The sequence below is a fragment of the Hyperolius riggenbachi genome, chromosome 2, assembly GCF_040937935.1.
Source record: "Hyperolius riggenbachi isolate aHypRig1 chromosome 2, aHypRig1.pri, whole genome shotgun sequence".
NCBI lineage: Eukaryota > Metazoa > Chordata > Amphibia > Anura > Hyperoliidae > Hyperolius > Hyperolius riggenbachi.
In genome coordinates, this window is record NC_090647.1 from 94892781 (window position 1) to 94903093 (window position 10313).

Here is a 10313-nt window from a genome sequence, read left to right on the forward strand (position 1 = left end):
TGTCTGTGTCCGCCGCTGCCTCCGGGCTACATCCGCAATCACATGCCTCACGTGGTTGCCAGAGTAATGTGGGAGCTTGTGTGACATCACACACGTGCCCACGTATGCGCTGGCAACTACGTGGGGCACGAGAACAAGGAAGGAGACATAAAACATTAGGAAGGACATCTTCTGGGGGTTTCCATCGCGTTAGTCGTTCACGATTATCACACGCCGCCGGTACCGCAATGTACCCGATCAAGCCCGAGATTTCCTTTAAAGAGATTTTTTATTTGGTGTCTGGAAATCAATGAGAATACATACACAACAACAAGCCTGAGCACCCGATGCCTGCACAGGAGTGGAGACACACTTGTGCTTGACATTGTGTTGTAAAGTGAGCCTGCAGTAATAGAGCTATAACAGTTACCAAAGGTGAATTAGGGCTCGTTCACACTTGCTCTGAAAACGTATCCGTAGCTACGTTTTTTGTCCCGGATGAAAAACGGAGCCACGGATACCAATGTTAAAAATAGCAGCTGTACACACTCCAAGAAAAAACGGGTCCGTGGGTGATCCGTGTAAAACGTATAAAGAAACTGAACGGACAGTCCGGACCTGCTGCATTTTTCCTGGACCCGGATACACGGAGGATAATGAAAGCCTATGACAAAACGGACCTCCCTCTTCACAAACAAAATTGAACATAAAACGTATGCCAACACGGATTGCCAGAACTTCCTTCTCCTCCCCTCAACGTCATCTCTGACAGCTTCCTGTTGACAAGCTGGGAGAGACGAGAGCAGCCATCATGGCCACCAGGAGGTTTATCAACGTGGAGGACCTCATAATGGCTGTCCAAGAGTACCCAGAGCTCTACGACAAGAGCCATGAGAAGCACAGCGACCTTCCACACTGCAAGCTGTTATGGGAGCGCATCACCAAGCAGTTTGTGGACGAGTATGACCGGCTTGCAGCCAGGAAGCAGAGCAAAGAAGGTGAGTGCCCTGGAATGTGTATGATACATGTTGCCTAGTGTGATGTGCTCTTTATATATATGTTTAGTGCCAGGGCCGGCCTTAGGTTTCACAGCGCCCTGAGCGAACCAGATTTTGGTGCCCCCCCCCCCATTCATCCTCTTCGCGTGTGAGCGCACCACACACATACACTAATGGGGGGGGGGGGGCTTAGTAGTGTGTAGGTAGATAGGTAGGTGCCCCCAGTACAGGTTAGATAGGTAGGTACCTGCAACATAGGTTAGATAGGTAGCTGCCCCAGTATAGATTAGATAGGTAGATGCCCCCAGTATAGATTAGATAGGTAGCTGCCCCCAGTATAGGTTAGATAGGTAACTGCCCCCCAGTGTAGATTAGATAGGTAGCTGCCCCCCAGTATAGGTTAGATAGGTAGCTGCCCCCCAGTATAGGTAGGTGCCCCCAGTATTGGCTATATAGGTAGCCGCCCCCAGTATAGGTTAGATAGGTAGCTGCCCCCCAGTATAGGTTAGATAGGTAGCTGCCCCCCAGTATAGGTAAGTGCCCGTAGTATTGGCTATATAGGTAGCCACCCCCAGTATAGGTTAGATAGGTAGCTGCCCCCCAGTATAGGTTAGATAGGTAGGTGCCCTCCAGTATAGGTTAGATAGGTAGCTGCCCCCAGTATATATTAGATAGCTGCCCCCAGTATAGGTTAGATAGGTAGCTGCCCCCAGTATAGGTTAGATAGGTAGGTGCCCCCCAGTATAGGTTAGATAGGTAGCTGCCCCCAGTATAGGTTAGATAGGTAGCTGCCCCCAGTATAAGGTAGGTAGGTGCCCCCCCCGCATAGTGGAGGGGGGAGCCGCGGGGAGGGCAGCCCGACCTCTCCCTCCCTTCCTCTCCGGGCCACCCTCTGTGCTCAGTGCTCCCCCCTCCAATGCAGACTGCAGCAGAAAGAACTCACCTCCCTGGTTCCGATCGCCGGCGCCTCTCACTTGCCGCTGGTCTACTCTCTTCTACATAGTTTACCGATACACACTAAACTTCCTGTTAAGCAGGAAGTTTAGTGTGCATCAGTAACTAATGTAGAAGATACCAGCGGCAAGTGAGAGGCGCCGGCGATCGGAACCAGGGAGGTGAGTTCTTTCTGCTGCAGTCTGCATCGGAGGGGGGAGCACTGAGCACAGAGGGTGGCCCGGAGAGGAAGGGAGGGAGAGGTCGGGCTGCCCTCCCCGCGGCTCCCCCCTCCATCACGGCGCACGCACATCACCCCCAGCAGCGGCACCAGGGGGCGGAGAGGGAGTACCCAGCCGGGGCCGCAAAAACACGCAGCCAGGGGAGAGGAGCGCCCCCTGGAAGCCGGCGCCCTGAGCGATCGCACCGGTCGCTCAGGTCAAAGGCCGGCCCTGTTTAGTGCCACATCCCCAACACCAACTGTTTTCTCCACACTGCAACTCTCACCTGCCGCCACCCACCCCCTTTTCACTCCACCACCCCCTCTCTCCCCTGATTGCCACTTGTCTCATACATCCCCCCCCCCCCCCCCCATTCCCCAGTGACACTCATCCTTTCTTTCCACATCCCACTCCAAAATGCCACTTAACTACAACCCCCCCATCTCACCATCTCTTGTATGTCCACCCTCTCCCCCTCCAAAGGTACCCACCCCTGTATTCGACAATGCCCCTCCTATCCACCCAACACCCCAAGCCACCCACTCCAAACCCCCCCCCATCCCCATCAGTGAACAAGCATTGAAAACAATTTTTAAAATTTTATTTTGAAAACAATATATTAAAATAAAACGTAACAAAAAGCCAACCTCCTCCCCCCAACAAAAAAACATCCCCCCCCCAACAAAAAAACATTCAAAATGTCCAAAATAACTAGAGAGGAACAATAATGTCCTGGGCTTGTATGTGTCCCTCTCTAGACATGAAGTACCGTACCATGTAGTCCCGATTCTGCTGGGCCTGTAGCCTACCCCTTGTTGCAAACCGTCGGATTCCGGGCAAATAATCCTGGTCGAGGTGCATAATGTTGTATCCTTCTTCCTGCCGAACAAAGTTGTGGAGGATGCATGCCGCCTTCACGACAGCTGTAGCGTTGGTAGGGCTCAGCTGTAGTGGCGTGTGGAACATCCTCCACTTGTTCGACATGATTCCAAACGTACACTCGACCATGCGACGAGCCCGGGTCAGCCGGTAGTTAAACACGCGTTTTTCGCGCCTGGTGCCTCTCTGCCCAAACGGCCTCATCACATGTTGTGATAAGGCAAAGGCCTCGTCGCCGACGAAAACATAGGGGTAGCTTGGTGATGTTGTTCCAGGCCAAGGCTTGTCCCCGGGGATGTCCAGCTTATCGTCATTGAGAAGGCGGTGCAGTCTGGACCTCTGGAATATCCCCGAGTCACTTGAACCGCCATAGGAGCCAACGTCCACGTAGATGAAATTATAGTCTGCGTCGGCCACAGCCAGGAGGACCAGACTAAAGTACTTCTTGTAGTTGAAGTACAGACTGCCGCTCCTCGCTGGTTTCTGTAGCCGAACGTGTTTTCCATCGATGGCTCCTAGGCAGTTTGGGAAGTTGCACCTGTTCCAGTACAGGTCGGCAATCTCCGCCCACTTGCGAGAATCGGGAACTGGCATGTACTTCGCAACCAGACTGCACCATATCGCCCTGCTGGTGCGGTTCACTATAGCACTGATTGTGCTCTTTCCAACTCTGAAAGTGAGATGTAGACTTCCATAGCTTTGTCCGGTCGCAAGGAAACTATAGAAAAAAAGTGACAAGATTGTTATTTGGTTTTGTTTCCACAGTTGAAAAGATAAAGACAAAATGGCGAAGTATACGTGACAGCTTCATTAAAGAACTAAAGGCGGAAAAAGCAGACCAAAGAAGTGGGAGTGGTGCATCGCGAAGGACCCCATATTGCCACACACCTCTACTGCGATTCCTTAGACCTCTCGTTCAAGATAGAGGGTGAGTTATTTTTGTTATAATTTTTTATTTTGCCTTTGGTATGTATCCACTCTCTTGCCTTTATTTAATTTGTAAATTTATTTATTTCATTTTTTTGGGGGGGGGGGGGGGTGGTTGGATGTTTGAAACACTTTCACTTTCTCATACAAAATGTTGTGTTTTATCTACAGCACTGAAGATAACTTTGAGGCCATTTTAGATGATTCAAATGATGGACCAGCACTGTCAATTTTGGATGAGTCACCTGACACATCGATGGACACCCTGACCACTGTCAATCTGGATGACATTGCCGACGATGAACTGCCAAGTGTTTCAGCTGCCTCATCTGCACAACCTGAATCACCTGGTGAGGGACCACCCACCCAGCGTCCAAACACGGCTGAGTCATTGCGTAAGCAAGCAAGTGCTCGGGTTTCAGCTGCTCGCGGTCAGGCCAGATCGGCCAATGTGCAGATGGCTGGAGCAGTGTCAAGCCTTGTTGGGATGATGAAAAACCAGGAATCCATAGTGTCCCGAAGTTTGCAGGACAAATCAGGTAGCACTATTTCCCATCAATACCAGCAACACATAGACACTCTGAGAACTCAGTTGGCCGAATCCAATGAGATGCTGCGCAAAGAAAGGCAGCTTTTTCAGGAGCAGCTACACAATTTGGGTCAACAACATCGCCAACAGATAGACCTTTTGATGCATCACCAAAGCAGCAGCCTTTATCACTCGGTGATGTCACTATTGCCTTTAATGGAACAAGTGCCACGGCACAGGTTAATACATTGTCAATGCAGTTTGCTTGATGCGGTGAAAAACCACTTAGATTACTCTGCACCACCCACTAGGCCACCCTCTGCATGGCAACCATCTCCCACTCAGCCATACCACGGTCCATCTCCAAATCAGTCATACCAGGGTTACCAGCCACCACATTCTTTTCCTATCACCTCTGCAGAGGAAACTACCACGTATACCCAGCTATCACAAGGTAGTACCGCAAGCACTCGTACTTCTGCTTCCTCCCAGCCCAGTAGTGGCAAATACCCTTTTTTCCCCGAGAATGATAATAAATTTTAAGAAATAGTGTCACTGCTCACTAGTTTAAATATCTGTCTATCAAAATCAGATGTTCAACACTTTACCATCAAAGCCTGTCCAATGACAGTTGAGTGTGTTTTTGGTCATCTTCTGATTTTGATGGACAGGTAACTAAAACTAGCGAGTCAAACACAGTCTGGGATACAATAGTACTCAGTTTACTAGTTGTACTCAGTTTATTGCTACTTTCCAGTACTAAAGTTTGCTGCTGCACAGGTAGTATGCAAGAAAAATTACCTCTTTCCCCAGGCACCCTGGTTGCCTACTTTTGCCACCTACCATTCAAGACCTTTGGAACAGCACTTTCCTACCAGAGATGGTCCCTGGACTGTTGTGTGGGTGAGTGCTGTTCAGAGGGTCTTGAATGGTAGGTAGCCAAAGGTAGCCAGCCAGGCATTGCTTTGGAGTGAACACTTGTTTGTTATTTTGTAAAGTTTGCACTACTAAAGTTTGCTGCTGCACAGGTAGTATGCAAGAAAAATTACCTCTTTCCCCAGGCACCCTGGTTGCCTACTTTTGCCACCTACCATTCAAGACCTTTGGAACAGCACTTTCCTACCAGAGATGGTCCCTGGACTGTTGTGTGGGTGAGTGCTGTTCAGAGGGTCTTGAATGGTAGGTAGCCAAAGGTAGCCAGCCAGGCATTGCTTTGGAGTGAACACTTGTTTGTTATTTTGTAAAGTTTGCACTACTAAAGTTTGCTGCTGCACAGGTAGTATGCAAGAAAAATTACCTCTTTCCCCAGGCACCCTGGTTGCCTACTTTTGCCACCTACCATTCAAGACCTTTGGAACAGCACTTTCCTACCAGAGATGGTCCCTGGACTGTTGTGTGGGTGAGTGCTGTTCAGAGGGTCTTGAATGGTAGGTAGCCAAAGGTAGCCAGCCAGGCATTGCTTTGGAGTGAACACTTGTTTGTTATTTTGTAACGTTTGCACTACTAAAGTTTGCTGCTGCACAGGTAGTATGCAAGAAAAATTACCTCTTTCCCCAGGCACCCTGGTTGCCTACTTTTGCCACCTACCATTCAAGACCTTTGGAACAGCACTTTCCTACCAGAGATGGTCCCTGGACTGTTGTGTGGGTGAGTGCTGTTCAGAGGGTCTTGAATGGTAGGTAGCCAGCCAGGCATTGCTTTGGAGTGAACACTTGTTTTGTGTTTTGTTAAAGCTTGCTGCTGCACAGGTATGCAAAAACAATAGCTCTTCAACACGGCACCCCCCCCCCCCCCCACCACCACCACCACCACCACCAAAATTGGCTAGCTTCATATTGGTCAAACACAGTACAACAAATAAAGGCACAGCTAAAATAGATAGCATTTCAGACAGATAACAAGAGCCAATGTCTGCCACATTGTTCAAGCAAACATCTCCACTCCCAAGCCATGAGCACTGGGACAATGGAACAATGGGACAATGGGGGTTGTGGGGGATGGTTCAAACAAACAAGAAGTATTGTACCTTGAAGCAGAAATGTTCTTTCAATTTTGAAAGTTATGTTTGGCCACCATGTTGGTGAATGCCATTTTGTTGTTTTTTTTGATAACCAAAAAATAAATTTTTATTTTTTGTTGAAAATAAATAGATTGTCTCATCATTACAAAAAAGATAAAAGATGATAGATAAAAGACATAACATACCGCAGGGTGATCATAAGTTGCTCCTCTGGAGTGATGGCTTTTCGCATCCTGGTGTCCTTTTTCAGAAGGTGGGGCCTCAAGATGGTGAGAAGGTGATCAAACCTTGAAGACAAAAATGGCAACAACATTAGCCTGACACAGGTACAGAGTGTGTGGACAGGTAAAATGTTATTTCAGGTAAGAAGAAGGTACTTACAGGTCCACAGACATCCGGCTATATTTAAAGAACTTGACCGGGTGTTTTCTCAGGTCTTGATAGAGGACAGAAAATTGCCCCTTTTGCTGTCTCTCTTGCAGGAGAGGATGTACCCACCATCTCCGCACTCTTGACCGCATGAGGGTCCCACTGTAGTACAGGAAGACCCCCATCCAAGCCAGGTTCATCCAGAACAGAAAGACAATGGGGTCCATGGTGCTGCCTGATGTAGTACTTTCTTGCCTGCTGTATTCTCAAGAGTGCATCAAACACATGGTACAGACAATAGACTATAACCAAACCACTCCCTGTACAGCAAAACCACTCCCACTCATTTGACATTGGTACAGGCACTCAAAAAACCTCCCCAGGACATTCCATATGCCTTAAAATGGTCAAAACACAGTTTTTTTCTAAAGATAGCCCCTCCCACTGGCTTCCTAGTGGTCAAGAGGTGGGAAATGGGTAAATATTAGCAGCATAGCCCCTCCCACTTCCTTCCTATTGGTCAATAACAATTGCATTGGGCCAGGTACGTTTTCTAAACGTTTTTTGGTTGAAAAACGGAACGGAAACGGATTGCAATTTTTCTACAAACGGATCCGTTTGCGTTCCGTTTTTTGTTTACACGGAGCCCGGACCGCGGACTGCGATCTGCAAACGTGTATAGTGTGGCCCAGGCCTTAATGTTTAAACATGCAGACTCCAAGGTTGTCACCCTGAAGCAGGCTTCACTGCCTAGAGAATCACTGACCTGGAAGAGGCAGAGACCGGAATGACTGGCCCAGATCTGGCATACTGAAACAAGTTTAGCAACGTCAGCTGCTGTAGTGCTGTGCTCACGGGTTATCTTGAAAGGTTGATGTTATAAAGCAGAACCCCGGGATCAAAAATAGATGCACTGCTGAGTCTCACCTTCTGGTAACAGATTTTCTGCTGACAAATTATTAGAGATTATTTTTATCTCTGCCACTCCAGCCTTATCCCCGGCATAAGGTTTATAGATTTAAAGGTACCCATACAGGGCCTATCTTGAGCAGTGCGGGCAGGTCGACCGCCCTGGGTGCAGACCGGCAAGTAGAAGGGGGGCGCAGACGAAAGACATAACTGCTAGGGAGCTGGTGACGCACGGTGCAGCCAAATGGAAGAAGAAAGAAGATTACCAGCGTGATCACCTTCCTTGACTCCTCCTAGGCTGCCTGCGTCTGATGTCAAGTCATCATCACGTCACCAGCGCAGCTGTCAGTGTGCAGCGCCCATGGAGGAGTCGGCTTTCCGCGCTCTCTTCCCTGTGTGTTTTCCTGTTCCCTGCTTCCTCCTGAATGAGCGGCTGGTCACTAGTAAGTAGGCAGATCTACTTGTGACCTGTGGTTGTGTGACTGTCCCTAAAGAGTAAGGGTGTGCGAGTCCACGGGGTGGGGGGATGCAATGTTCACACCTTTGCCCTGAGCGCAGTTTAGCCTAGAAACTGCCCTGTACCCATACGCCATGATTTCTGCCATTGATATAGGTCCAATTTGACCGCTATGATCAAATCAGCTAGAAATTGATGCAGCAGACAGCGTGATTGATTGACCAATTGATTTCTGTCCGAATTAGATCGATTTATTCGATCGGACCAGATGGAAAAGCTAGGTCAATTGCTGCTGTCATCAGATCGATGGCCCATAGCGTGGATCGAATAGTGGATCAAATAGTGCAACACTGCATTTTGATGGATTTTCAATAGATTTCATACTGGAAATCTGTTCCTAGTGTGTGGCACACATCAGATAGATTCCTGTCAGATTCGACCTGGCAGGCATTTGACAGGAATCTATCTCATGGCTAAATCTGCTGCAAATCTATAAGTGTACGGATACCTTTAGTACCATTTTCTGAAGCAAGAAAAAAATACTATGAGGTAGCCTTAAGGCAGCCATACAGTGGTCGATTGCCACCAGATCGACCAACAAATAGATCCCTCTCTGATCGAATATGATCAGAGAGGGATCTAATAGCTGCCCAAACACTGCACACAGATTTTGAATCGATTTCAGCATGAAATTGATTCACAATCTGTGGAGCTGTCGCTGCCTCAGGTCACTCTGCTCACCTCACCAGCAGCAATGCTGACACTTTTTCTCCGGCTGCCTTCTTCATCTTCTCTTAACTTCCTGCCCCATCCTGTAAGAAGAGAATGTTCAAACAGAAGAGTGCCCTCTACTGTTTGAACTTCTGCTGGTCACAGGACGGGACAGGAAGTGAAGAGAAGATGCAGAAGAAGACCAGCTGGAAAAAGAGACAGCACTGACGTGGGGACTCGCACCGGCGGAACAGGTAATGTATTGCTGCGTCGGTCATCGCCGAATCGAACGCCGCCAACCACGCGCTCCCGACCCGCTGGCGATCGAGCAAAATTTTCCGCCTGGACAGATAGAAAGAATCGATAGTTTTCGGATGGAAATCGGTCGATTGGTCCGCGTTATCGATTTCACAGCAGATTCGATCCCAGTGATCGAATCTGCTGTCTATCGGCAGGAAATCGGGTTAGTGTATGGGCACCCTAAAGCTGGCCATACACTTATAGATTTCAACGCAATGTTCTAAAATGATCGCTTCCTTACTGAAAAGAATCAATTCAAAAGGAATCGATTCCTACCATAAACTTCACATTAATTTTTAATAGATTTCAGCAGGGAACCTATTAGTAGCAGTGTCCAATTTCTATGACTGGCCATGCACTTAAAAAATGACCCTGAAGTCTTATTTTTAAGCACACTATTCTATTTATAAGTACACTGACACTTTAAGCTTAGCCCATTCTTCCTCTACAGCTCTCAGTTCTGGCTCTGCAGCCTGTAATGACAGCTTCTCATGCCAACAGGGAGCCTATGAGAATACTAATTATAAGCTAGCAAGCCTAAGCCTTAGCAAGCCCAAACAATGACTGCACTGCTCACTGGGAAACACTCAAGTGGAAGTTGCCACACACTAATCGCTTCTATAGATTGATCAACGCTGTGCTGTTGTTGAGTGACACACCGAACGCTACGTGATGCTGCCTGCGCTGTTTGCTTTAAAGCGACAGAATTCAAATACACTTACACAGAATCACAGTTAAACCACAGTTTAATTATTGATTTCAGATTAGATTTCACAATCGAGATGACCTTAAACATCAACATACAGAATGTGCTTTCACTGCTTTATGGGAAAACCAGAAGGTGAAAGGTCCATTTTCACCACAGCAACCAATCAAATGTTTTCCAAGTGCAACATAGAAGATAATCTGACTGGTAGTTGTATACAACATAGAGTAACATTAATTTCAGGGTATTGATATCATGTTCACTCCACCCACAACCTCAGATAACCAGGATCCATAAACTCGGTCACTCCCACAGTGCACCTCAAAACATCTGGAGCCAGAGCTTTCTGTCATGCTGCCCCTACTTTTTGGAATT

General features: G+C 47.9%; 2 protein-coding genes across 2 annotated transcripts; one reads left to right on the top strand and one right to left on the bottom strand.

The window, feature by feature from the left end:
• Positions 1–741: 741 nt before the first annotated feature.
• On the top strand, positions 742–5097 carry LOC137545636 (uncharacterized). The gene is made up of 3 exons (XM_068267084.1): positions 742–977; positions 3776–3938; positions 4109–5097. The coding sequence occupies exons 1-3, from the start codon at positions 791–793 to the stop codon at positions 5007–5009; spliced, it is 1251 nt and encodes a 416-aa protein (XP_068123185.1). The 5' UTR covers positions 742–790; the 3' UTR covers positions 5010–5097.
• Positions 2837–8761, bottom strand: LOC137545637 (putative nuclease HARBI1). The gene is made up of 3 exons (XM_068267086.1): positions 6868–8761; positions 6672–6773; positions 2837–3728 (listed from the first exon to the last, which is right to left on the bottom strand). Exons 1-3 carry the CDS (start codon positions 7080–7082, stop codon positions 2843–2845), a joined length of 1203 nt encoding a protein of 400 aa, XP_068123187.1. The 5' UTR covers positions 7083–8761; the 3' UTR covers positions 2837–2842.
• Between the last annotated feature and the right edge of the window lie 1552 nt (positions 8762–10313).

Coding starts and splice junctions, on each gene's coding strand:
- LOC137545636 (XM_068267084.1), top strand. CDS start 791: ATGGCCACCAGGAGGTTTATCAACGTGGAGGACCTCATAATGGCTGTC. Junction 978..3,775: donor CAGGAAGCAGAGCAAAGAAG/GTGAGTGCCCTG, acceptor TTGTTTCCACAG/TTGAAAAGATAAAGACAAAA. Junction 3,939..4,108: donor CCTCTCGTTCAAGATAGAGG/GTGAGTTATTTT, acceptor TTTTATCTACAG/CACTGAAGATAACTTTGAGG.
- LOC137545637 (XM_068267086.1), bottom strand. CDS start 7,082: ATGGACCCCATTGTCTTTCTGTTCTGGATGAACCTGGCTTGGATGGGG. Junction 6,774..6,867: donor AGCCGGATGTCTGTGGACCT/GTAAGTACCTTC, acceptor TTTGTCTTCAAG/GTTTGATCACCTTCTCACCA. Junction 3,729..6,671: donor CAACTTATGATCACCCTGCG/GTATGTTATGTC, acceptor TTTTTTCTATAG/TTTCCTTGCGACCGGACAAA.